Here is a 27,970-nt window from a genome sequence, read left to right as displayed (position 1 = left end):
CTGAGACTGCGCACAGCCGGCTCCACCACACACTGAGACTGCGCACAGCCGCCTCCACCACACACTGAGACTGCGCACAGCCGGCTCCACCACACACTGAGACTGCGCACAGCCGGCTCCACCACACACTGAGACTGCGCACAGCCGGCTCCACCACACACTGAGACTGCGCACAGCCGCCTCCACCACACACTGAGACTGCGCACAGCCGGCTCCACCACACACTGAGACTGCGCACAGCCGCCTCCACCACACACTGAGACTGCGCACAGCCGGCTCCACCACACACTGAGACTGCGCACAGCCGGCTCCAGGGGTGGGCGGGGCAGGTCTCCTAGCTGCAGCTTTGGGCCGGTCAGCCACACGTTACTCTAGGAGCCGCACTGCGCCTTTATTTGCTCTTCCCAATAAGCAGCATCCGGGTCACTGGGGGCAGTAATGTCCTCCCAGCTCTGTGATTGGTGCAGGAGCCGTCACTAGAGGCCGTGCTGCAGTGTTCCTGCTCAGTCAGTGCTGCCTACCACAGGTGTGTGAGTGGCTGCAGGCAGCCGAGGCTTATGGGGTCTCTGCGTCTTGGTTGTTTGGGGGGATGCACGGGTGACAGTCAGCTGGAGGGCAGTGATTGGGGAACAGATCTGTGGGGCAGCCAGAAATGGGAGTGGAATGTTCTCTCATTCTGTGCATCCGTTTATGTGGTGATACGTGTTCATGTGCGTCTGGGTGTGTGAACTGTGTATGTACGCACCGTGTACGTGGTGACGTGTATGTGGTGATGTGTACATGGTGACAGATGTGTGTACATGGTGACATGAGTGTGCACGTGGTGATGTGTGTACATGGTGACGTGTGTATACGTTTACATGGTGATGTGCATATGAATGCATTTGTATGTGTGCCTAGGGCCGTGTGTGTGTGTGAGTATATACGCGGTGACGTGTGTGTGTGAGTATATACGCTGTGACGTGTGTGTGTGAGTATATACGCTGTGACGTGTGTGTGTGAGTATATACGCTGTGACGTGTGTGTGTGAGTATATACGCTGTGACGTGTGTGTGTGAGTATATACGCTGTGACGTGTGTGTGTGAGTATATACGCGGTGACGTGTGTGTGTGAGTATATACGCTGTGACGTGTGTGTGTGAGTATATACGTGGTGACGTGTGTGTGTGAGTATATACACGCGGTGACGTGTGAGTATATACGCGGTGACGTGTGTGTGTGTGTGAGTATATACGCGGTGACGTGTGTGTGTGAGTATATACGCGGTGACGTGTGTGTGTGAGTATATACGCTGTGACGTGTGTGTGTGAGTATATATGCGGTGACGTGTGTGTGAGTATATACACGCGGTGACGTGTGTGTGTGAGTATATACACGCGGTGACGTGTGTGTGTGAGTATATACGCGGTGACGTGTGTGTGTGAGTATATACGCGGTGACGTGTGTGTGAGTATATACGCGGTGACGTGTGAGTATATACGCGGTGACGTGTGTGTGTGAGTATATACGCGGTGACGTGTGTGTGTGAGTATATACGCGGTGACGTGTGTGTGTGTGAGTATATACGCGGTGACGTGTGTGTGTGAGTATATACGCGGTGACGTGTGTGTGTGTGAGTATATACGCGGTGACGTGTGTGTGTGAGTATATACGCGGTGACGTGTGTGTGTGAGTATATACGCGGTGACGTGTGTGTGTGAGTATATACGCGGTGACGTGTGAGTATATACGCGGTGACGTGTGTGTGTGTGTGAGTATATACGCGGTGACGTGTGTGTGTGAGTATATACGCGGTGACGTGTGTGTGTGTGAGTATATACGCGGTGACGTGTGTGGATGTGTAGCTGCACATCTCTGTTAGTGCGCAGTAAGCTGCTGTACGGCCACCAGATTTATCAGCGCACTTTGTGTTCGCAGTGAAGCAGCGGTGACACAGGACTCTGTCAGCCATTAGCGCCAATTTTGAAAATCTCGCGTTTGGCTGTGTCCTCCATCCGGGGCCTGCACAGGGAGGGCGACAATGAAGCCGAGGCGCATGTATACCGCTTCACTGCGTATTTGGAGGGTGGTGGTAGAAGCGGTGGGGTGTCACTGGTGTCTCTGTGATGGCGGAGATGAAGCACATTTACCACGGACTCTGTCACCATGATTACAAGACATCTGCAGAGGCTAATCTTAACCCCTTCTGACATCAGACGTACTCTTCCATCCATGTGACCTGGGCACGTATGAGCATGGACGGAATAGTATGTCTAAGTGATCGGCTGTGATTACGGGGGTGAGCGCAGCCAGGTGTCAGCTGATTTTCACAGACTTCTCCCAGCACTTTAAAACACGATTGCAGCGTTCTGGTGGCATAGAGAAGCATCGCGCAGGGAGGGGGCTCCCTGCATGCTTCCCTCAGACCAACGCAATGTGATCGCATTGTTCCGAGGGTCTCTTTCCAGTGCAGGCCCTCGGATCCAAGATGGCCACGGGGTCCTGCAGGGAGGTGGCCTGTCAGTGCGTCCTGAGAGCAGGACCTGCGAAGCCTCCTTCACTCCCTCTCAGATCACTGAACTGAACCAGTGCTGTGCAAAGTGTCAGATCAGCGATCTGACTTTATACAGTGATGTCCCATCTTGGGACAATGTAAAAAAGTTTTAAAAATAAGTGTAAAAATTTATTTTTTTAAATTCCTAAATAAAGATAAAAAAAGTATTGTTCCAATAAATACATTTCTTTATGTAAATCAAAAAACACAAATGATAAAAGTACACATATTTGGTATCGCCATGTCCGTAACGACCCGACCTAAAACTGTCCCGCTAGTTAAGGCTACATACATCAGTCAGGCTTAATCGCACCGGAATCCATTTTTTTTCAATTGAGCATGCCCTGTAGCAGTCTCTCCCTCCCAGCTAGCGCCCAGATATCAGCTAGTCTGGCAAAAAAAATGATCCGCTGCATCAGTTTTTAAAGGAACTCTGTCACCTGAATTTGGAGGGAAGATTGTCTTGTGCAGGCGTGTACTACGGAGGACAGAGAATGAACTTCAATCCAATATTGCAGCCAGCATTCAGCCAGCGGGTAAGGAAAGGGTGAATCAAACACCCGAAAACCCCGCCTCCATGGCTGAAAATTGTTCCCTCCAAATTCAGGTGACAGAGTCCCTTTAACAATTTGCAACGGATCGTTTTTTTTTTTTTAAAGTAGCCGGATTCAGCCTGACGTTGAAAATCTGATGTGTGAAAGTAGCCTAACCCCTTCAGTGATCACCGTAAAAAAAAGAAAAAGCAAAGCAAAAAACAACGCTTTATCATCATACCGCCAAATAAAAAGTGGAAAAACAAGCAATAAAAAAGACAGATATAACTAACCATGGTACCACTGAAAACGTCATCTTGTCCCTCAAAAAACGAGCCGCCATACAGCATCATCAGCGAAAAAGTAAAAAAGTTATAGTCCTCAGAATAAAGCAATCCAAAAAAAAAATTATTTTTATATAACATAGTTTTATCGTATAAAAGCGCCAAAACATAAAAAATGATATAAATGAGGTGTCGCTGTAATCGTACTGACCCGAAGAATAAAACTGCTTTATCAATTTTAAGCCACGCAGAACGATATAAACGCCTCCCCCAAAAGAAATTCATGAATAGCTGGTTTTTGTTCATTCTGCCTCCCAAAAATCATAATAAAAAGCGAACAAAAAATGTTATGTGCCCGAAAATGTTACCAATAAAACCGTCAACTCGTCTCACAAAAAACAAGACCTCACATGACTCAGTGGGCCAAAATATGGAAAAATTATAGCTCTCAAAATGTGGTGGTGCAAAAACTATTTTTTTGCAATAAAAAGCGTCTTTTAGCGTGTGACGACTGCCAATCATAAAAATCCGCTAAATAACCCGCTATAAAAGTAAATCAAATCCCCCTTCATCACCCCCTTAGTTAGGGAAAAATAATAAAATAAAAACATGTATTTATTTCCATTTTCCCATTAGGGCTAGGGCTAAAGTTAGGGTTAGAGTTTGGATTATGTTTATGGTTGGGATTAGGGTTAGGTGTGTGGTTAGGGTTGGGATTAGGAGTGTGTTGGGGTTAAGGGTGTGGTTATGGTTAGGGTTGGGATTAGGGTTAGGGGTGTGGTTAGGGTTAGGCTTAGGGGTGTGTTGGGGTTAGGGTTGGAGTTAGAATTGGGGGGTTTCCACTGTTTAGGCACATCAGGGGCTCTGCGTTATAAACTGTAGTGAAACACTTGGGGGTTAAAGTTCTCACAACACATCTAGATAAGTTCCTTGGGAGGTCTAGCTTCCAATATGGGGTCACTTGTGGGGGGTTTCTACTGTTTAGGTACATCAGGGGCTCTGCAAACGCAATGTGACACCTGCAGACCAATCCATCTAAGTCTACATCCCAAACGGCGCTCCTTCCCTTCTGAGCTCTGCTATGTGCCCAAACAGTGGTCCCCCCCCCCCCCCCCCACATATGGGGTATCAGCGTACTCAGGACAAATTGGACAACAACTTCTGGGGTCCAATTTCTCTTGTTACCCTTGGGAAAATAAAAATTTGGGGGGCTAAAAACCCATTTTCGTAGGAAAAAAAATATTTTTTATTTTCACGGCTCTGTGTTATAAACTGCAGTGAAAAACTTTGGGGTTCAAAGTTCTCACAACACATCTAGATAATTTCCTTGGGGGTCTAGTTTCCAATATGGGGTCACTTGTGGGGGGTTTCTACTGTTTAGGTACATCAGGGGCTCTGCAAATGCAACGTGACACACGCAGACCATTCTATCAAAGTCTGCATTCCAAAACGGCGCTCCTTCCCTTCCGAGCTCTGCCATGCGCCCAAACAGTGGTTCCCCCCTCATATGGGTTATCAGCGTACTCAGGACAAATTGCAAAACAACTTTTGGTGTCCAATTTCTCGTGTTATCTATTGGAAAAAAAAAAATTGGGGGTGAAAAGATCATTTTTGTTAAAAATATGATTTTTTATCTTTACGGCTCTGCATTATAAACTTCTGGTTCAAAGTGCTCACCACACCTCTAGATAAGTTCCTTAGGGGGTCTACTTCCCAAAATGGTGTCACTCATGGGGGTTTCAATGTTTAGTTAAATAAATAGGGCAGCACACTGCAGCGCCAAAACATGCAAACTTGAAAAAACGAAATTTGAACTGCATTACTGCACTAGAAATATGAAAAATGAGAGCTTTTAGCGCACAAAAATGGCCAATTTTATGTGTACCTCGTAGCCACGTTAAGGCATCTCTCTATATTTAACTATATACGAGTTGGCGACTCTGGGTTCAGCACCTGTTCACACTCAGTCTATGTTTGGATGTGCAGGTCAGGTTTTTGAAATGGTTTCAATGTTTAGGCACATCAGGGGCTCTCCAAACGCGTCATGCTGTCCCATCTCAATTCCAGCCAATTCTGCATTGAAAAGTCAAATAGAGCTTCTTCCCTTTCGAGCTCTGCCATGCACCCAAACAGTGGTTTACCCCCCACATATGGGGTATCGGCGTACTCAGGACAAATTGTACAACAACTTTTGGGGTCCAATTTCTCCTGTGAACCTTGGTAAAATAAAACAAATTGGATCTGAAGTAAATTTTTTGTGAAAAAAAGTTCAATGTTAATTTTTTTTTTACAGGAAAGAAATATATCTTGGTACCATGTTAGCCAGGGATTCCGCACACTTAGGAATGCATTGATCCGCTTACTTTCCGTATGGGGCTATGCCCACCATGCGGGATGTAAGCTGATCATGTGCGGTTGGTACCCAGGGTGGAGGAGAGGAGACTCTCCTCCAGGCCCTGGGAACCATATACCTGTGTAAATAAAAAAAAAAAGGAATTAAAATAAAAAATTGTGATATTCTCACCTTCCGGCGGCCCCCGCAGCCTTCCCGCTCCTCGCGATGCTTCCGTTCCCAAAAATACCTCGTGGCAATGACCTGTGATGGCGTAGCGGTCTCGCGTGATGCTACGTCATCTGGGGTCATTGCCGCGAGGTATTACTGGGAACGGAAGCATTGCGAGAAGCGGGAAGGCTGCGGGGGCCGCCGGAAGGTGAAAATATCACAATTTTTTATTTTTTAAATTATTTTTAACATTGTATCTTTTTACTATTGATTCAGTCTGTATATCAGTCTTAGGTAGATACCATAATCCTCTGCGGGGTATGCCAAAGAGAGGATAAGAAGTGAACTAAACACTATTTGAAAGTTTAAAATCAATGTTTATTGATACAAATATTAAAAACAGGGTGGGACCAAAAAATGTGAAAAAGACATGAAAAATGGGACCTCCAAATGGTAACGGGAGAGAGAAGCCAGCAAAAGTCAGTATTATATATCTGTGACATGTAGAGAAAACCCCCCCACCTCCAATGTAAAAAACAGAAAACCTACAAGAGCACAAGTGTGACTGCCAGAATATGGCTATGTAAGGAAGACAGGCATATATTTTTTTCTTCTAATATCTCTCACATGGAATACATGGTAACAAATAAGAAAAAGGTTTCTTTTACGTGCAGTGTATATAAAAGAGGGTATCCATATAAAAACCAGCTAGTGCTATTCTATTTGCAGCTACTTATACAGGTCCTTCTCAAAAAATTAGCATATAGTGTTAAATTTCATTATTTACCATAATGTAATGATTACAATTAAGCTTTCATATATTATAGATTCATTATCCACCAACTGAAATTTGTCAGGTCTTTTATTGTTTTAATACTGATGATTTTGGCATACAACTCCTGATAACCCAAAAAACCTGTCTCAATAAATTAGCATATCAAGAAAAGGTTCTCTAAACGACCTATTGCCCTAATCTTCTGAATCAACTAATTAACTCTAAACACATGCAAATGATACCTGAGGCTTTTATAAACTCCCTGCCTGGTTCATTACTCAAACCCCCCATCATGGGTAAGACTAGCGACCTGACAGATGTCAAGAAGGCCATCATTGACACCCTCAAGCAAGAGGGTAAGACCCAGAAAGAAATTTCTCAACAAATAGGCTGTTCCCAGAGTGCTGTATCAAGGCACCTCAATGGTAAGTCTGTTGGAAGGAAACAATGTGGCAGAAAACGCTGTACAACGAGAAGAGGAGACCGGACCCTGAGGAAGATTGTGGAGAAGGACCGATTCCAGACCTTGGGGAACCTGAGGAAGCAGTGGACTGAGTCTGGTGTGGAAACATCCAGAGCCACCGTGCACAGGCGTGTGCAGGAAATGGGCTACAGGTGCCGCATTCCCCAGGTAAAGCCACTTTTGAACCATAAACAGCGGCAGAGGCGCCTGACCTGGGCTACAGAGAAGCAGCACTGGACTGTTGCTAAGTGGTCCCAAGTACTTTTTTCTGATGAAAGCAAATTTTGCATGTCATTCGGAAATCAAGGTGCCAGAGTCTGGAGGAAGACTGGGGAGAAGGAAATGCCAAAATGCCTGAAGTCCAGTGTCAAGTACCCACAGTCAGTGATGGTGTGGGGTGCCATGTCAGCTGCTGGTGTTGGTCCACTGTGTTTCATCAAGGACAGGGTCAATGCAGCTAGCTATCAGGAGATTTTGGAGCACTTCATGCTTCCATCGGCTGAAATGCTTTATGGAGATGAAGATTTCATTTTTCAGCACGACCTGGCACCTGCTCACAGTGCCAAAACCACTGGTAAATGGTTTACTGACCATGGTATTACTGTGCTCAATTGGCCTGCCAACTCTCCTGACCTGAACCCCATAGAGAATCTGTGGGATATTGTGAAGAGAAAGTTGAGAGACGCAAGACCCAACACTCTGGATGAGCTTAAGGCCGCTATTGAAGCATCCTGGGCCTCCATAACATCTCAGCAGTGTCACAGGCTGATTGCCTCCATGCCACGCCGCATTGAAGCAGTCATTTCTGCCAAAGGATTCCCGACCAAGTATTGAGTGCATAACTGAACATTATTATTTGATGGTTTTTTTGTTTGTTATTAAAAAACACTTTTATTTGATTGGATGGGTGAAATATGCTAATTTATTGAGACAGGTTTTTTGGGTTATCAGGAGTTGTATGCCAAAATCATCAGTATTAAAACAATAAAAGACCTGACAAATTTCAGTTGGTGGATAATGAATCTATAATATATGAAAGTTTAATTGTAATCATTACATTATGGTAAATAATGAAATTTAACACTATATGCTAATTTTTTGAGAAGGACCTGTAGACTGGTGGTGGAAATCTCTATATATATACTGCCAAGATAATTCAGAAAACAACCACAAAAGATGTAGGATAAGTATGATTTTACCTGAGCGGTTCAGTACAGGAGGTGAAGGCAGGTGCCCTGGGGTCATGTAAACATGAAAGGAAGTGTGGCTGCGCTCTCCCGACGCCCGACGAGCGCCGTTTCGCAAAAATGCTTCTTCCGGGGGCGGGTACAGGAGTTGGAAAAGTGCGGTGTTTTATACGAAGGGGAAAAGTGCTGATAGGGGGAGAGGTGCAGGGCGGCCAGTCTGTGATAACCAATAGGAGCGCACGCGTCAGGAAACGCCCCCTGTTGCCAAGGGGACCTCCGGAAGAGCGCTCCTGTGACACGCAATGGAGCGCACAGCGGTCACATGGTGGAGCACTTCTGGGGGTCAGAGGGGGCTATAATCTCCCAGCACGTGCGCATCAGGATGTCAGACAGGACACGCCAGCTAATATGATGCAAGGGGCGTCACAGAGGGCGTGTAGAAACGCCCAGGCCGAGGGCGGACAATGCCGCTTAAGAAATTCAATGTAATTCACTGGAGCTGCTATAGGAGAAAAGGCTGGTGGGAGGAGACTAGCTTTGGAAGGGAACAATAAGAAATAAATATAGGAGAAGGAAGAATCGATCTGAAGTGCAGTGAGGGGGAAGAGAAATAGCGATGTGGCCGGTAGGTGAAAGGAGAATATATATATATATACACGAGTAGCCGGCGCATGCGCATTGCGGTGCCCATGGAAATACTTAGGCACGGCAATAAAAGGAAGGAAGGAGGGGGGGGAGAGTGAAAGTGTAGAAACTGAGGGGTGGTAATTATGAGTGAAGTGCAAGTAACGAGGTAAGGGGAAAGTGAAATGGATTTAGTGGAGAACCTCAATGTAAAAATGACCATTATAGAAGGAAATAAACAATAAAAAAAAGGGGAATAAAAATGGTCATGAATGAACTGCTGCAAAACAGCAAAAAGGTGCAAAACAATATATATAAATATATGTATGTGAGGAGTGGATGAATTGGAGCCAGTAGTAGGCTGGAAGTGGTGGCACCAGGAGCAGATTCATGTTGGCAGAAGGTGCTAAAGGGGCAAGGGAATAGGTGAACAATATTGGGGTGGGATAGTCGGTAAGAAAACATTTCTTAGTATGGTGAAGGAGGAGGTATCACCCAAGTGATATCAATTAAAAAGTACAAATTTCGTTTTTTGTTCCTCTCTCTCTTCGACTCCATCTTTTTCTTCTCCGTTATTTTCTATTGTCCTTACAACTGCTCTTCCTCTTCTCCAATAGAAGTGATCCATCTGGGATGTATATCAAGGCGACCATAGCATCTAAAGAACCAATCCGAAGTATCAGACACAAAAGCAGCGCATGGTAAGTATGGAAACCTTGAATTGATAAAGAAATATATAAAGGTTAGTACAGAGGTAAAAGGGGTAAGGAAAGGGGAATAAAAAACACCAATGTTAATTAAACTTAATAAAAACACCTAAAAAAATATTTAAAACCTGTTTCAGGACTACAGTTGCATTAATGGATATTTACAAGAAGGAATTGAAGCCAAAGGTTTCGTTTAGGCCCTGAGGGGTGATGGTGCCTAGTCGGTATATCCACTTGCTTTCCAATTGGGCAAGGGATCTACCCAAATCACCGCCTCGTATACCTAATTTGACTTGATCGATGGCTTTGAAAATTAGGCCTTTGGGATTGGAGTTATGGTGGATTTTAAAGTGACGTTGCAGGGTTTTTAAAATGGAAAAATCTTCAATATTCTTGGCCTTTTCAATATCACGGACATGTTCCCGGATGCGTATTTTAAACTCCCGTGATGTTAGGCCAACGTATATATTAAATTGCAGGGGCAGGTTGCGTGATATATTATTCCCTGAGAAGAACAGGTCAGATGTTCCCTGATTTCAAAAGTTCTTAACTTATCAAAGTTCACAAAGGAAAAAGATTTTTTTGTATTCAAGCAGGCTTTACATGTGCCACAAGGAAAAAAGCCTTTGGGTACTGAGCTATTGTTAGGCTTGGTGCTAGTGGGATTGTAGTGGCTGTGCACTAATAGGTCTCTCAGGTTACGGTTTCTTTTTGCTACGAGAGAAGGCGAGGGAGGAAGAAATTTACGTAAAATTGGGTCCGTCATCAGAATTTTCCAATGTTTTTTGAAGATCATTTTCATGTCCTCCCACTGGTTGTTAAAGGTGGAAATAAACCTGATTTGGTTTGCAGTGTTTTCTTTACGTCTGTTGGGTAGGGAGTAGAGAAGTTGTTCTCTGGGCGTTTTTTTGGCCCTTCTATAGCCATTCCTAATGCAACGTTTGCTATAGCCTCTATTGAGGAATCTTTGTGTCAAGTCTGCTGATTGATGTTCAAAGGCCTGGTCGTCTGAGCAGATACGTTTGGCTCTTAAGAACTGGCCTATTGGGATGGCTTTAATTGTTGCTGATGGATGTGAGGATGAGGCGTGTAGCAGGGAGTTTGTAGCCGTGGGTTTTCTGTATAAGTCGGTTTTGATGATACCATTTTTTAACCCCTTTACCCCCAAGGGTGGTTTGCACGTTAATGACCGGGCCAATTTTTACAATTCTGACCACTGTCCCTTTATGAGGTTATAACTCTGGAACGCTTCAATGGATCCTGGTGATTCTGACATTGTTTTCTCGTGACATATTGTACTTCATGACAATGGTAAAAATTATTTGATAGTACCTGCGTTTATTTGTGAAAAAAACGGAAATTTGGCGAAAATTATGAAAATTTCGCAATTTTCCAACTTTGAATTTTTATGCAATTAAATCACAGAGATATGTCACACAAAATACTTAATAAATAACATTTCCCACATGTCTACTTTACATCAGCACAATTTTGGAAACAAAATTTTTTTTTGTTAGGGAGTTATAAGGGTTAAAAGTTGACCAGCAATTTCTCATTTCTACAACACCATTTTATTTTAGGGACCACATCTCATTTGAAGTCATTTTGAGGGGTCTATATGATAGAAAATACCCAAGTGTGACACCATTCTAAAAACTACACCCCTCAAGGTGCTCAAAACCATATTCAAGAAGTTTATTAACCCTTCTGGTGCTTCACAGGAATTTTTTGAATGTTTAAATAAAAATGAACATTTAACTTTTTTTCACAAAAAATTTAATTCAGCTCCAATTTGTTTTATTTTCCCAAGGGTAAGAGAAGAAATTGGACCCCAAAAGTTGTTGTACAATTTGTCCTGAGTACGCTGATAGCCCATATGTGGGGGTAAACCACTGTTTGGGCGGATGGGAGAGCTCGGAAGGGAAGGAGCACCGTTTGACTTTTCAATGCAAAATTGACAGGAATTGAGATGGGACCTCATGTTGCGTTTGAAGAGCCACTGATGTGCCTAAACATTGAAACCCCCCACAAGTTTCACCATTTTGGAAAGTAGACCCCCTAAGGAACTTATCTAGAGGTGTGGTGAGCACTTTGACCCACCAAGTGCTTCACAGAAGTTTATAATGTAGAACCGTAAAAATAAAAAATCATATTTTTTCACAAAAATTATCTTTTTGCCCCCAATTTTTTATTTTCCCAAGGGTAAGAGAAGAAATTGGACCCCAAAAGTTGTTGTACAATTTGTCCTGAGTACGCTGATACCCCATATGTGGGGGTAAACCACTGTTTGGGTGGATGGGAGAGCTCGGAAGGGAAGGAGCGCCGTTTGACTTTTCAAAGCAAAATTGACAGGAATTGAGATGGGACGCCATGTTGCGTTTGAAGAGCCACTGATGTGCCTAAACATTGAAACCCCCCACAAATGACACCATTTTGGAAAGTAGACCCCCTAAGGAACTTATCTAGAGGTGTGGTGAGCACTTTGACCCACCAAGTGCTTCACAGAAGTTTATAATGCAGAGCCGTAAAAATAAAACAAAATTTTTTTCCCACAAAAATTATTTTTTTAGCCCCCAGTTTTGTATTTTTCTGAGGGTAACAGGAGAAATTGGACCCCAAAATTTGTTGCCCAATTTGTCCTGAGTGCGATGATACACCATATGTGGGGGGAACCACTGTTTGGGCACATGGGAGGGCTCAGAAGGGAAGGAGTGCCATTTGAATGCAGACTTAGATGGAATGGTCTGCAGGTGTCACATTGCGTTTGCAGAGCCCCTAATGTACCTAAACAGTAGAAACCCCCCACAAGTGACACCATTTTGGAAAGTAGACCCCCTTAGGAACTTATCTAGATGTGTGCTGAGCGCTTTGACCCACCAAGGGCTTCACAGAAGTTTATAATGGAGAGCCGTAAAAATAAAACAAAAATTTTTTCCCACAAAAATTATTTTTTAGCCCCCAGTTTTGTATTTTCCCGAGGGTAACAGGAGAAATTCGACCCCACAATTTGTTGTCCAATTTGTCCTGAGTGCGCTGATACCCCATATGTGGGGGGGAACCACTGTTTGGGCGCATGGGAGGGCTCGGAAGGGAAGGGGCTCCATTTGGAATGAGGACTTAGATGGAATGGTCTGCAGGTGTCACATTGCATTTGCAGAGCCCCTAATGTACCTAAACAGTAGAAACCTCCCACAAGTGACACCATTTTGGAAACTAGACCCCCTAAGGAACTCATCTAGATGTGTTGTGATAGCTTTGAACCCCCAAGTGTTTCACTACAGTTTGTAACGCAGAGCCGTGAAAATTAAAAAAAAAAAAATCTTTCCCCCCAAAATTATTTTTTAGCCCCCAGTTTTGTATTTTCCCGAGGGTAAGAGGAGAAATTCGACCCCAAAAGTTGTTGTCCAATTTGTCCTGAGTACGCTGATACCCCGTATGTTGGGGGAAACCACCGTTTGAGCGCATGGCAGAGCTCGGAAGGGAAGGAGCGCCATTTGGAATGCAGACTTAGATGGAATGGTCTGCAGACGTCACATTGCGTTTGCAGAACCCCTAATGTACCTAAATAGTAGAAACCCCCCACAAGTGACCCCATATTGGAAACTAGACCCCCCAGGGAACTAATCTAGATGTGTTGTGAGAACTTTGAACCCCCAAGTGTTTCACTACAGTTTATAACGCAGAGCCGTGAAAATAAAAAATCTTTTTTTTTCCCACAAAAAATATGTTTTAGCCCCGAGTTTTGTATTTTCCCAAGGGTAACAGGAGAAATTGGACCCCAAAAGTTGTTGTCCTATTTGTCCTGAGTACGCTGATACCCCATATGTTGGGGTAAACCCCTGTTTGGGCACACGGGAGAGCTCGGAAGGGAAGAAGCACTGTTTTACTTTTTCAACGCAGAATTGGCTGGAATTGAGATCGGACGCCATGTCGCGTTTGGAGAGCCCCTGATGTGCCTAAACAGTGGAAACCCCCCAATTATAACTGAAACCCTAATCCAAACACATCCCTAACCCTAATCCCAACAGTAACCCTAACCACACCTCTAACCCTGACACACCCCTAACCCTAATCCCAACCCTATTCCCAACCGTAAGTGTAATCTAAACCCTAACTGTAACTTTAGCCCCAACCCAAACTGTAGCCCTAGCCCTAACCCTAATCCTAACCCTAGCCCTAACCCTAGCCCTAACCCTAACCCTAACCCTAGCCCTAACCCTAGCCCTAGCCCTAACCCTAACCCTAGCCCTAACCCTAGCCCTAACCCTAACCCTAGCCCTAACCCTAGCCCTAACCCTAGCCCTAACCCTTGCCCTAGCCCTAACCCTAGCCCTAATGGGAAAATGGAAATAAATACATTTTTTAAATTTTTCCCTAACTAAGGGGGTGATGAAGGGGGGTTTGATTTACTTTTATAGCGGGTTTTTTAGCGGATTTTTATGATTGGCAGCCGTCACACACTGAAAGACGCTTTTTATTGCAAAAAATATTTTTTGCGTTACCACATTTTGAGAGCTATAATTTTTCTATATTTTGGTCCACAGAGTCATGTGAGGTCTTGTTTTTTGCGGGACGAGTTGATGTTTTTATTGGTAACATTTTCGGGCACGTGACATTTTTTGATCGCTTTTTATTCCGATTTTTGTGAGGCAGAATGACCAAAAACCAGGTATTCATGAATTTCTTTTGGGGGAGGCGTTTATACCGTTCCGCGTTTGGTAAAATTGATTAAGCAGTTTTATTCTTCGGGTCAGTACGATTACAGCGATACCTCATTTATATCATTTTTTTATGTTTTGGCGCTTTTATACGATAAAAACTATTTTATAGAAAAAATAATTATTTTTGCATCACTTTATTCTCAGGACTATAACTTTTTTATTTTTTTGCTGATGATGCTGTATGGCGGCTCGTTTTTTGCGGGACAAGATGACGTTTTCAGCGGTACCATGGTTAGTTATATCTGTCTTTTTGATCGCGTGTTATTCCACTTTTTGTTCGGCGGTATGATAATAAAGCGTTGTTTTTTGCCTCGTTTTTTTTTTTTTTTCTTACGGTGTTTACTGAAGGGGTTAACTAGTGGGACAGTTTTATAGGTCGGGCCGTTACGGACGCGGCGATACTAAATATGTGTACTTTTATTGTTTTTTTTTTTTTATTTAGATAAAGAAATGTATTTATGGGAATAATATTTTTTTTTTTTTTCATTATTTTGGAATATTTTTTTTTATTTTTTCTACACATTTGAAATTTTTTTTTTTTACTTTTTTACTTTGTCCCAGGGGGGGACATCACAGATCAGTGATCTGACAGTGTGCACAGCACTCTGTCAGATCACTGATCTGACATGCAGCGCTGCAGCCTTCACAGTGCCTGCTCTGAGCAGGCTCTGTGAAGCCACCTCCCTCCCTGCAGGACCCGGATCCGCGGCCATCTTGGATCCGGGGCTGGAGGGAGCAGGGAGGGAGGTGAGACCCTCGCAGCAACGCGATCACATCGCGTTGCTCCGGGGGTCTCAGGGAAGCCCGCAGGGAGCCCCCTCCCTGCGCGGTGCTTCCCTGCACCGCCGGCACATCGCGATCATCTTTGATCGCGGTGTGCCGGGGGTTAATGTGCCGGGGGCGGTCCGTGACCGCTCCTGGCACATAGTGCCGGATGTCAGCTGCGATAAACAGCTGACACCCGGCCGCGATCGGCGGCGCTCCCCCCGTGAGCGCTGCCAATCGCATATGACGTACTATTGCGTCCTTGGGAAGTAAAGCCCACCCCACATGGACGCAATAGTACGTCTAATGGCAGAAAGGGGTTAAAGCCTTAATCTTAAGATCCAAAAATTCTAAATCCCTACCAGATTTATATGTGAGGTTAATATTGAGATTATTGGTGTTGAGTTTGGTCATTAACCCCTTAGTGACAGAACCAATTTGGTACTTAATGACCGGGCCAATTTTTGCAATTCTGACCACTGTCACTTTATGAGGTTATAACTCTGGAACGCTTCAATGGATCCCGCTGATTCTGAGATTGTTTTTTCGTGACATATTGTACTTCATGTTAGTGGTAACATTTCTTCGATATTACTTGCGATTATTTATGAAAAAAAAGGAAATATGGCGAAAATTTTTAAAATTTTGCAATTTTCAAACTTTGTATTTTTATGCCCTTAAATCAGAGAGATATGTCACGAAAAATAGTTAATAAATAACATTTCCCACATGTCTACTTTACATCAGCACAATTTTGGAAACAAAATTTTTTTTTGTTAGGGAGTTATAAGGGTTAAAAGTTGACCAGCAATTTCTCATTTTTACAACACCATTTTGTTTTAGGGACCACATCACATTTGAAGTCATTTTGAGGGGTCTATATGATAGAAAATAATGAAGTGTGACACCATTCTAAAAACTACACCCCTCAAGGTTCTCAAAACCACATTCAAGAAGTTTATTAACCCTTTACGTGCTTCACAGGAACTGAAACAATGTGGAAGGAAAAAATGAACATTTAACTTTTTTTTGCAAACATCTTAATTCAGAACCATTTTTTTTATTTTCACAAGTGTAAAAACAGAAATGTAACCATAAATTTTGTTATGCAATTTCTCCTGAATACGCCAATACCCCATATGTGGGGGTAAACCACTGTTAGGGCGCACCGCAGAACTTAGAAGTGAAGGAGCGCCGTTTGACTTTTTCATTGCAGAATTGGCTGGAATTGAGATCGGACACCATGTCACGTTTAGAGAGACCCTGATGTGCCTAAACAGTGGAAACTCCCCACAAGTGACACCATTTTGGAAACTAGACCCCTTAAGGAACTTATCTAGATGTGTGGTGAGCGCTTTGAACCCCCAAGTGCTTCACAGAAGTTTATAACGTAGAGCCGTGAAAATAAAAAATCGCTTTTGTTTACACAAAAATGATCTTTTCGCCCACAAATTCTTATTTTCACAAGGGTAACAGGAGAAATTAGACCACAAAAGTTGTTGTGCAATTTCTCCTGAGTACGCTGATACCCAATATGTGGGGGTAAACAACTGTTAGGGCGCACCGCAGAGCTTGGAAGAGAAGGAGTGCCGTTTTACTTTTTCAATGTAGAATTGGCTGGAATTGAGATCGGACGCCATGTCGCGTTTGGAGAGCCCCTGATGTGCCTAAACAGTAGAAATCCCCCACATGTGACCCCATTTTGGAAACTAGACCCCCCATGGAACTTATCTAGATGTGTGGTGAGAACCTTGAATGCCCAAGTGCTTCACAGAAGTTTAGAATGCAGAGTCGTGAAAATAAAAAAATTTTTTTTTTTCCACAAAAAAGATATTGTAGCCCCCAAGTTTTTATTTTCACAAGGGTAACAGGAGAAATTGGACCACTAAAGTTGTTGTCCAATTTATCCCGAGTACGCTGATGCGCCATATGTGGGGGTAAACCACTGTTTGGGCGCACGGCAGAGCTCGGAAGGGAAGGAGCGCCTTTTTGGAATGCAGACTTTGATAGAATGGTCTGTGGGCATTATGTTGCGATTGCAGAGCCTGATGTACCTAAACTGTAGTAACCCCCCACAAGTGACCCCATTTTGGAAACTAGACCCCCCAAGGAACTTATCTAGATGTGTGGTGAGAACTTTGAATGCCCAAGTGCTTCACAGAAGTTTAGAATGCAGAGTCGTGAAAATAAAAAATATTTTTTTTTTCACAAAAAAGATTTTGTAGCCCCCAAGTTTTTATTTTCACAAGGGTAACAAGAGAAATTGGACCCCAGAAGTTGTTGTCCAATTTATCCCGAGTACGCTGATGCCCCATATGTGGGGGTAACCCACTGTTTGGGCGCACGGCAGAGCTGAGAAGGGAGGGAGCACCATTTGACTTTTTGAGCGCAAAATTGGCTGTCGTGTTTGGAGACCCCCTGATGTACCTAAACAGTGGAAACCCCCCAATTCTAGCTCCAACCCTAACCCCAACACACCCATAACCCTAATCCCAACCTGATCCATAATCCTAATCACTAACCCTAACCATAATCACAACCCTTACCCCAAAACAACCCTAATGTCAACCCTAACCATAACCCTAATCAAAACCCTAAATCCAACACACCCCTAATCCTAATCTCAACACTAACCTCAAACCTAACCCTAATCCCAATACACCCCTAATCACAACCCTAACCTTAACCCTAATCCCAAACCTAACCCTAATCCCAAGCGTAACCCTAATGCCAACCCTAACCCTAATACCAACCCTAATCCAAACCCTAACCCTAATCCCAGCTCTAACACTAACTTTAGCCCCAACCCTAGCCCTAACTTTAGCCCCAACCCTAACCCTAGCCCTAAGGCTACTTTCACACTTGCGTCGTTTGGCATTCCGTCGCAATCCGTCGTTTTGGACAAGAAACGGATCCTGCAAATGTGCCCGCAGGATGCGTTTTTTGCCCATAGACTTGTATTGCCGACAGATCGTGACGGATGGCCACACGTCGCGTCCGTCGTGCACTGGATCAGTTGTGTTTTGGTGGAGCGTCGGCACAAAAAAAGTTCAATGAAACGTTTTTTTGTACGTCGCATCCGCCATTTCTGACCGCGCATGCGTGGCCGTAACTCCGCCCCCTCCTCCCCAGGACATAGATTGGGCAGCGGATGCGTTGAAAAACTACAGCTGCTGCCCACGTTGTGCACAATTTTCACAACGTGCGTCAGTATGTCGGGCCGATGCATTGCGACGGCCCCGTACCGACGTAAGTGTGAAAGAAGCCTAACCCTAAATTTAGCCCCAACCCTAACCCTAAATTTAGCCCCAACCCTAACCCTAAATTTAGCCCCAACCCTAGCCCTAACCCTACCCCTACCCCTAACCCTAGCCCTACCCCTACCCCTAACCCTAATTTTAGCCCCAACCGCTGTTCTCCTGCCGGCCGGCAGATGGAGACAGATGGCGGGCGCACTGGGCATGCGTCCGCCATGTTCTTCTGCCGGCGGCCAGGAGGAGCAGCAAGAGGATCCAGGGACCTAGGTGAGTATGCTAGGGTCCCCGAATCCCCCTATTTCTCTGTCCTCTGATGTGCGATCACATCAGAGGACAGAGAATTACACTTTACTTTTTTTTTTTTTTTTTTTTTTTGCGGTCGCCGGTAAACAGTTAATTACCGGCGATCGCAAAACAGGGGTCGGTAATACCGACCCCGATCATGCTCTTTGGGGTCTCGGCTACCCCCGGCAGCCGAGACCCCAAAGATTTTCCCGGTGCCGGCCGGCGGGCGCACTGCGCATGCGCCCGCCATTTTGAAGATGGCGGCGCCCACCGGGAGACACGAGGAGCATCGGGGGAGCTAGGTGAGTATTGGGGGGCCACCTGGGACCCCTTTTCTCTGTCCTCCGATGTGCGATCACATCGGAGGACAGAGAAATTAAAAAGAGATCGCTTTTTCTTTTTTTTTTGCGATCGCCGGTAAACGGTTAATTACCGGCGATCGCAAATGCGGGGTGGGTTAAAAACCCCCCGAATCATGTTCTCTGGGGTCTCGGCTACCCTCGGCAGCCGAGACCCCGGAGAAAATCGGCCTCTGGGGGGCGCTATGGACTTTTTCCACAGCGCCGTTAATTAACGGCGCTGTGGTTTAAGTACCCTTAGCGGCCGCCGTTAAAAGGCGTATCGGCGGTCGCTAAGGGGTTAAGGTATTTAAACCTTCGGTCGTTCCTTCCCATATAAACCACACATCGTCAATGTACCTCATCCACCCTTGAACCTGTTGAATTTCGGCGATGGTGTCTCCCTGAAAAATTTCTCTCTCCCAGAAGCCTAGAAAAAGATTAGCGTAAGAGGGGGCACATGAGGCCCCCATGGCCGTCCCTTGTGATTGCAGATAAATTTGTCTGTTGAAGGTAAAAACGTTATATTTAAGAACAAAATCCAGTAAAGAGAGGATTAGGTCGATCATTGAAGGGTCTAGATTACTTGTTTCGAAATACCAGGCGACTGCTTTTAGACCATCTCTGTGTCTAATTGAGGTGTACAAAGCCTCTACATCGGTGGTAACCATGATCATGTGGTCATCCAGCCAAAGATTATCCAGTTTTTGTAGGGCCGAGGTAGTGTCCTGGATGTAAGACGGCAGGGTAAGGACTAGGGGTTTGAGGAAGAAATCTATAAAGTCAGAGATAACCTCACATAGACTCCCATTGCCCGAGATGATAGGTCTGCCCGGAGGGTCTATTGGGTCTTTGTGGAGTTTGGGTATTAGGTAAAGGGTCGGTAGTTTTGGGTGAAGTTTGCGGATAGTTTCCACCATATTTTTGGATATTATACCTTGTTCAAAGGCTTTTTCAACGATCAATAGAAGTTCAGCCTGGTGTTTAGGGAGCGGTTTATAGGGCACCTTTTGGTAGCAATGAGGGACTGTCAGTAGTTTATACGCTTGTTTCTCATACTATTTAGACGGCCAGACCACCAGATTTCCACCTTTATCTGCAGGTTTGAAAACTACATCTTTTAAAGTTTGTAGATTCCTCCGGGCTTGTTTCTCTTCCCTATTCAGATTGGATATCCAAGATGGTTTTTTGGGTAAGGCCTCGATTTCTGCAGTAATTACTTTGGTAAAGATCTCTATGGCTGAGCAGGTATTTAGAGGTGGGAATTTGTGAGATTTATTGAACAGTTTATGAGGGAAGGAGCTTACCTGTGGTGGATTATTTTCCAAGAGAAGTTCTTCCAGGTTCTCTAGGGCTTTCTTTTCTTCCACTGTTGAAAATGTATCGGTGGTATAATTTTTGTGATGTAATTTTTGGAGAGTGAGCTTCCTGGAGAAGAGGTGCAAGTCTCTCACCGCGGTAAAAGTGTCTAATGTGGATGTTGGTGAGAAGGTTAGGCCTCTCTCCAGGAGTCTGTCTGTATATCAGTCTTACATTATGTGACTGCGCACACTGGAGTGTTCCTACAAGGAGGCATACGATTATAGATATAAACAGGGTAAGGCTGGCATCTCAGGTAGCATTTGTTGTGTGTAACACTTTACGGTGTGGCTGCTAAGTAGAGCTGAGTGAATATGTTTGGAATCGATCGCCGAATCTGAAATTGCCATATTTGTGCCATACTGGTACCAACATATTCAGTCATTTCGACTCCCATTGCCCCCAATGACGTTCGGCTGCGTTCAGTGAATATTGCAAATTCAATATTCTGATAATAATCAGAGCCGAGTTTTGAAAAATTCACTTAAGTCTACAACGAAAACCATTTACGCTTAGTATGTATGAAATGGATTCTTATCAGTTGCACCTCGGATGCACACTACTCACGCTGAATGGTAGGTGAGACTTTAGACGACTTAACATAAATATGATCCCCTACTCCTGGGACAGTGCTTTGTGTTTGCCCCCAGGCTAAAATTTGCCAGCCAGCTTCTGTCCGGCTCCATCACAGACTGTGAGACTGCGCACTCAGCACAGCCGGCTCCATCACACTGAGACTGCGCACTCACCGAACAGCCGGCTCCCTCACACACTGCGAGACTGCGCATTCACAACATAGTGTGTCTAGAACGGAGATGATTTTTGGAGGGAATGAGGTCACCAGAAGGGGCGGGGCCTTCTTCAGTCCAGTGAAGACCCGAGAGCAGGAAGCAGCGCTGTGCTGAGGCAGAAAACGACAGGCTGCACCATGTAGCTGTGTGAGGATAGGACTGAGGGGCTGCACCATGGAGCTGTGTGAGGAAGTGAGTGCTGAGTGGCTGCACCACGGAGCTGTGTGAGGAGAGGACTGAGAGGCTGCACCGTGGAGCCGTGTGAGGAGAGGACTGAGGGGCTGCACCATGGAGCTGTGTGAGGAGAGGAATGAGGGGCTGCACCATGGAGCCGTGTGAGGAGAGGAAAGAGGGGCTACACTATGGAGCCGTGTGAGGAGAGGAAAAAGGGGCTGCACCATGGAGCCGTGTGAGGAGAGGAAAGAGGGGCTGTACCATGGAGCCGTGTGAGGAGAGATATGAGGGGCTGCACCATGGAGCCATGTGAGGAGAGGAAAGAAGGGCTGCACCATGGAGCCGTGTGAGGAGAGGAAAGAGGGGCTGCACCATGGAGCCGTGTGAGGAGAGGAAAGGGGCTGCACCATGGAACTGTGTGAGGTGAGGACTGAGGGGCTGCACCATGGAGCCGTGTGAGGAGAGGACTGAGGCGCTGCACCATGGAGCCGTGTGAGGAGCTATCCCCCAGACATGGATTACGGTGACAGAACGACGGAGAGGTGAGAGATATTGTTGTTTTTTATTTTTGGTTTATTACAGGAGACGGTGGCTTCTATGGAGTGGGTGACGATGACATGAGTATGGTTTAATTTAGATTCATTAAACGAGTCTGTGTCATTCTTTCAATTAAATAATTTATTTACCATATAACTATAGGATTAGCAATGGATAGTGGTCTTATAGACACCTCTCCATTACTAATCCGTGGTCTTGATGTCACCAGACAATACAAAGGTAACATCAACCCTACTAATATGAACCCCACTTGCCACCGCTACAGGGCAAGTGGGAAGAGCCAGGCAAAAGGCCACAGTTGACAGAACTAATAGATGCACCTTTTCTGGGCGGCTGTGGTCTGCTGTTCTTAGGGCAGGGGGGAGCAATATCAATGACCCCTTGCCAGCCTGAGAACACCAGCCCCCCAGCTATCAGTTTTGCCTGGCTGGTTATCAAAAATATAGAGGAACCCACGTCGTTTTTTATTTCTAATTATTTAAAGTGCAAGCTGATGAATACTCCCATCAGCCGCTCCTGCTCTCGCCGTTATTAGCAGCAGGTGTAAGCTGATGGGAGCAGTAGTTCCATTAGCTGATGCCAGTGACTGGAGGTAAACATTATACCTACAATCACTGCTGTAGGCTCACGCTGTCAAATGAATCGTGGCTGTCTGATCGGTGGTAATGATAGCATGGCATACATTCAAATTGAATGGAGTCCAGGTCCTGTTCTGGTACCTGAACCCAAAGTTTTTTGTTTTTTTAACGGATTGGCCAGACCCAAATATACAGAGGTCCGCCCAGCTCTAATCCTGTGTCTAGTGTGTGACTGGTGCGTATGTGTCCTGTTTCTAGCGTGTGACTGGTGTGCGTGTATGTGGCACATGTCTAATTAATACAATCTTTCTGTGCTTATAAAATATAATTGTTCTCGGCAGCACTTAACTCTGCAGCTAGTACATTTTAGGCATGGTGGGCCCCAAGAATGATTTTCTCTGGTGGGCCCAAACTACCCCAGTCCAACGCTGGATGTGAAAACAAAAACGAACTAGAATTCACCATACGGTCCACATTCTGCTAGAATGTCCCCTATCTTGGTCTTTTTTATTGGGATAATGTCCTCCATCCTAGTATATATGCCCTGCATTCTAGCCCCCATCCTGCTATATATGCCTCTTATCCCGAACCCCATCTTGGTGTAATGAGCCCTATTCTGTAATACACTGCTCAAAAAAAATAAAGGGAACACTAAAATCCCACATCCTAGATATCACTGAATGAAATATTCCAGTTGCAAATCTTTATTTATTACATAGTGGAATGCGCTGAGAACAATAAAACAGAAATGATCAATTGATATCAAAACTAATATCCCATGGAGGTCTGGATTTGGAATGATGCTCAAAATCAAAGCGGAAAATCAAATTACAGGCTGATCCAACTTCAGTGGAAATGTCTCAAGACAAGGAAATGATGCTCAGTAGTGTGTGTGGCCTCCACATGCCTCTATGACCTCCCTGCTGTACAATGCCTGGGCATGGTCCTGATGAGGTGGCAGATCTTCTAAGAGATCTCCTCCCAGACCTGGACTAAAGCATCCGCCAACTCCTGGACAGTCTGTGGTGCAACGTGGCATATGGTTATGTACACACCTAGAATAAATGCAGTGGGTTTTTTTTTTTACATGGAATTTAACATTTCAAGCAAGGTAGATGTAAATACATGATGTTTCATGTTACTTTGTTTTTTTTTTTACAGCTTCGCCCCCACCCAAAAAAAATGCAAAGTCAAAGGGGTAAGTAAAACTTCTACTTGGAGTTAAGAGCCATGAACTTCAGTATTAACAGTACACACTGCCCTCTGCTGGACATATCTGCAAATGACAAGCACTCAACCACAACAGATAGAAGCCGTCATAATAACAAATTTGTAAAAACGTTCATTAATTGTTCCATCAATTTTTAATACAGGTAATAATTAAAAATTTTGATAAAATAGGCACAAAAGCCTTGTGGTTGTGTTTGATGCCATTAAAATCAGTTGTATAAGTGCGAAATAAAAAAAAGTCTGAAAAGTCAGCAGCTAAAAGACGAAGTCCGCGTCCGTCATGTGAACGGCCCAAGCAAACTTGTCCCGATGCGTCTTGTTGTAGATTTTCTCCAGGCCGACGTCCCATTTCTTACACCTATAAAGAAAACAGTGGCTATGGTTACATCAAGCAGTGTTTAGTTTCCCTGCAGCACCCCCGGAGGGGAACTGAGGTATTACAATCCCTATTCCAGATAATGGGCTGTAAGGACACGATTACAAGTTTTTCGGGCAGAAACGGCTTCAGGTAAAGTTTTTTTTTTTGTGGAGGGGGAGATAAGGGAGCAATGGTTTTTTTGTAAAGTTTTTTTTTTTTTAATTTGTTGAGAGCCTCTTCTAAAAAGTAATTGAAAAAAAAAGATTGAAAAAAAAAAATGCATGCTGCAGATATTATACCTATTTTTATATATATTTTTTTTTAGTGTTTGTGCATTTTTTTCCTTCCAGTCTAATAAATGTAAAAAAAAAAAAATGTAAAAAAAAAATCAAAACGCACATATTTTAAGGAGTATTTTTCCTGCGAAGTCTGATTTTTGCTGCAGGACAAAAAAAAAAAAAAAAAAAAATAGACAAAGCTCCATTTGTGAACATACCCTTAGTGAAAAAGCACAGAATTCCCGTACGTGACCTGTCAGGGTTACTCCGCTACTCACCAGGCCACTGAAATCCTGGGATCCAGATAGTTTAGCTTGGAGGTGCTCAGGGCGATCTGCTTGTTCTCTTCTCGGTCCGTCGCCTGCACCTCCAGTTTCATCAACTGCTCCTCACCTCTCATGACGGCTTTCTTCTTGCTTTCCACAACTCTACGGGATACAGGGAAGATATGGCGCTCACCGCCCATGTGTCCATACAGTGGGCGAAATATTACTCAAAAGTGGCTCTAAAACCCAGCACATGTGTATGAGGGGAGACGGAGCTGTTAAATAGCCAATAACCCAATAATTGTGATCACTTATAAAAGGGAGACCACCCCCGATCATAAGTCCTAGCCCCGCCCCTGAGGACCCCACTCCCATTCCGCTGGACGGGATTGATCCTTATATTACAAGGATGACCTTTTATTGAAAACATTTCCAAAATTCCCCGGTCTGACTGCAGGTGATGTAATATTCTGGGGTGAATCTAGAGACATCCCTGATAATTTATCAGATTAATCCCTGATCTTTTTAAGATGCCATTTCAGGCCCTGGGGGTGCACTTCTTACTTCCGCAGCTTCTCAGTGTCGTTTTCTTTAGCTTCTTTCTTGGCATCTTTTAGCTCCTTCTTGGCCAGTAATATCTGTTCTTTTTTGGCTTCAATCTGGTGAAATAGAATAAGTGCCTCCGACATAAAAAGGTGAAAAAAAAACACTTAAAGGAATCTGTCAGCAGATCATCAACAAGTAAACCGCCATCGCCTGCTTGGAGCCATGTTGGCGGCGCTGGAGGGAAGAGAAGATCCCTGCACAATGTAGGTCGGGGCCGGAGGGGGTCTTCATGCCATTTTTTCAGCCCTGCAGGACCCGAGGGGATCTGCATGCCCTCAAAAGCACAATGGGGTCCCCAGAGAGGCTCTGCACGCATTCCAGGCCAAAGCCCCCCCCCCACAGACAGGCTCTGCATGCCCTCCAGGCCAAAGGGGCCTCTAGGGAGGCTCTGCATGCCCTCCAGGCCAAGAGGGGCCCAGAGAGGCTCTGCATGCCCTCCAGGCCAAGGGGGGGCCCAGAGAGGCTCTGCATGCCCTCCAGGCCAAGGGGGGGCCCAGAGAGGCTCTGCATGCCCTCCAGACCAAGGGGGGGCCCAGAGAGGCTCTGCATGCCCTCCAGACCAAGGGGGGGCCCAGAGAGGCTTTGCACACCCTCCAGTGCTTGTAGTTGTGTTTGCAGCACTACTAAGGGTCCCCAGAGCATCAGCGCGGTGGTTTATTAATTAAAAATCTGCTGACTGTTTCCCTTTAATCATTGCAATCAGTGATTAGAGGCTAAAGCCTAATACACCTAGAGAAAACACGATAGGGCGCTATGAGGGACTCACGTTTCCTCGTAATTCCCACCTTGGATCTCAGATTAGCCATGGACTGGTCGAATGTTTTCGGAGGAGCCCGTTGATGGTTGCAAAGTATAGCAACCGCCCTGTTGGCTCTGTTATAAGACAGGATCCTTCCCGGGACCGTGTCCTCCGCTGGGGGAAAAAAAAAACAGAAACTTACCACTGGTCAGAACAGATCAGGTAAAAGCCACGCTGATCCGCTATTAGACTTGGGGCGGAGCGTGGACTGACTTTACAGGAAGTTTACAAAACTTTTGATACTAGGGGTCCTGTACAGGACGGATTGGCTACGGATCAAGTGATGACATCTTACGGTCTGTCAGTTCCTGCAGCTGCTGTTGCAGCGTGACCGAGGCGTTGTATGTCCTGAAAACCTTGGCCGTTAGTCCTTCCATCAGGGACTGCAAGTGTTTGTTCAGCATTGGCGTCTGTAAAGAGAGGCAATCATACATTAATTACCAATTCTATGAATACGCGACATATGACACGACCACCATTATCAAATGCATAACAGAACCAAACAGGCAGTGGGGCTCACCGTCTGCTGCAGTACTACAACCCCCAGCATCCTTTGACAGCCTGCTAACACTTACAATTTGCAAAAGTGAGGGCCGTAGGTTGCATTTACACCCCTTTTGCATACTGAACATCCTACTCCTTCTTTCCTTTCGAGAACACAAAGATTTCTAGCTTCCAGTCATTTAAAGGAGATCTGTCACTTGCCATAAATATTTTATTTTTTTTACCTGGTGTAAATGCCGCTGTTCTTCTGAATCCGGCACTGTTTTTTTTTTCTTCCTGCGCCTCTCCATTCCCGAGATATGGCCACTTCTTACCTGTATGCAAATCTAGTCTTGTTAGCCAAGTAAATGTGGTCCTAAAAGAAAACACCCACTTGGCTAACAAGAGTAGATTTCTATACAAGGAAGATAGGGCCGTATCTCGGGAACGGAGAGGCGCAGGAACAAGAGAGAAATATCTCCGCATTCAGGAGAACAGCGGCGTTTACACCAGGTACAGAAATTATATTTATGGCAAGTGACAGGGGAGGCAGAGAGGTATACAGCACAATATAACAGCATGATCGTACGCCTCGCTCCATCTTATCCGTGTCTCTGGTCTGTGCCAATTGTATATTTCTCGCACACCAGGAGGACGACTAAATTAATTTGCAGAACAAAGCATATTTCCCAGGATCTGGAGGACTGCCATGCGCGATTATCTTTGAGCAGCCATGACAGCGCTCCTTGCTCTCATGGATATTCTGGATCTGAGTTATAAGTAGCCGCTGTCATTCTGCGGTCTCTATAGGTTTTATCATTGGCACGGCGTGGCGTCTGTGCCCACTAACTCTTCCAGGAGGCGAGACAGGCACACGGTGGGGACAACCCCCATCCTCTCTGGGACTTCTTCCTCCAGCTGGTGACAATCGAGCGGCCAGGAGCTGCCAGCTCCAATAGATCTCTGGTAATGGGCTACCCAAGGAGGGCTAGAAGGGTTAATACACTCACGTTCAGTCTGTCAAATAGATCATCTCCGTCCTGCTTATTGTCCATGAACAGCTGCAGATTCTTATACACCTGAGAGACAGAATAAGGCAAGGAATCAAAGAACGAGCCCCAGGGTCGACCATACCGGAAAGGACAGCAAAGGAAAACTGGGTCCCCGGATGTTGTGAATTCAGAAAGGTCTCAGTCTGAACATATAAAATATACTCTCAAGCTAATTTACCGAAATATTTATAACACAATGCTGCCATCTGGTCTCCTCAAACACACAATGTTCCACCACTTGACCCCTAACACACCATGCCACCAATGGACTGTAAACACACCATGTGCTGCCACTGGTCCCCAAACACCTAGTGCCAAAATCAGGCCCCACACCATGCCACCGCTGCACCCTAAACACACCGTGCCACAACCATGCCCTTAAACACACGTCACCGTTGAGCTCCCACTCACTAAGCCACCACTGGACCCTAAACACACACAGTACTACCATCGGTCTCCCATT

General features: G+C 45.0%; 1 protein-coding gene and 1 long non-coding RNA gene across 3 annotated transcripts in view; one reads left to right on the top strand and one right to left on the bottom strand.

Moving 5' to 3' along the window:
* Window positions 1-437: 437 nt before the first annotated feature.
* LOC138649723 (uncharacterized) lies at window positions 438-23,726 on the top strand. Its single transcript, XR_011315351.1, has 3 exons — window positions 438-526; window positions 9,520-9,603; window positions 23,597-23,726. It is a non-coding gene; the product is annotated as an uncharacterized lncRNA (long non-coding RNA).
* Window positions 23,727-23,781: 55 nt separating this feature from the next.
* Window positions 23,782-27,970, bottom strand: part of LOC138649722 (DNA topoisomerase 1-like) — a 62,817-nt gene continuing 58,628 nt past the window's right edge. Inside the window, exons 9-14 of one of the 2 annotated variants that reach the window (XM_069740363.1) lie at window positions 27,466-27,534; window positions 26,268-26,382; window positions 25,959-26,086; window positions 25,132-25,226; window positions 24,580-24,729; window positions 23,782-24,023 (exon numbers count right to left, since the gene is read on the bottom strand). In XM_069740363.1, the coding sequence (XP_069596464.1) occupies window positions 23,921-24,023; window positions 24,580-24,729; window positions 25,132-25,226; window positions 25,959-26,086; window positions 26,268-26,382; window positions 27,466-27,534 (660 nt within the window). In that variant the 3' untranslated portion in view covers window positions 23,782-23,920. The remainder of the gene's footprint in view (window positions 24,024-24,579; window positions 24,730-25,131; window positions 25,227-25,958; window positions 26,087-26,267; window positions 26,383-27,465; window positions 27,535-27,970) is intronic. The other variant, XM_069740364.1, reaches the window with a different exon arrangement.

This window comes from Ranitomeya imitator, chromosome 9 (genome assembly GCF_032444005.1).
Source record: "Ranitomeya imitator isolate aRanImi1 chromosome 9, aRanImi1.pri, whole genome shotgun sequence".
NCBI lineage: Eukaryota > Metazoa > Chordata > Amphibia > Anura > Dendrobatidae > Ranitomeya > Ranitomeya imitator.
Note: the sequence above shows the minus strand (reverse complement) of the source record. Positions and strands in the feature narration are given on the sequence as shown.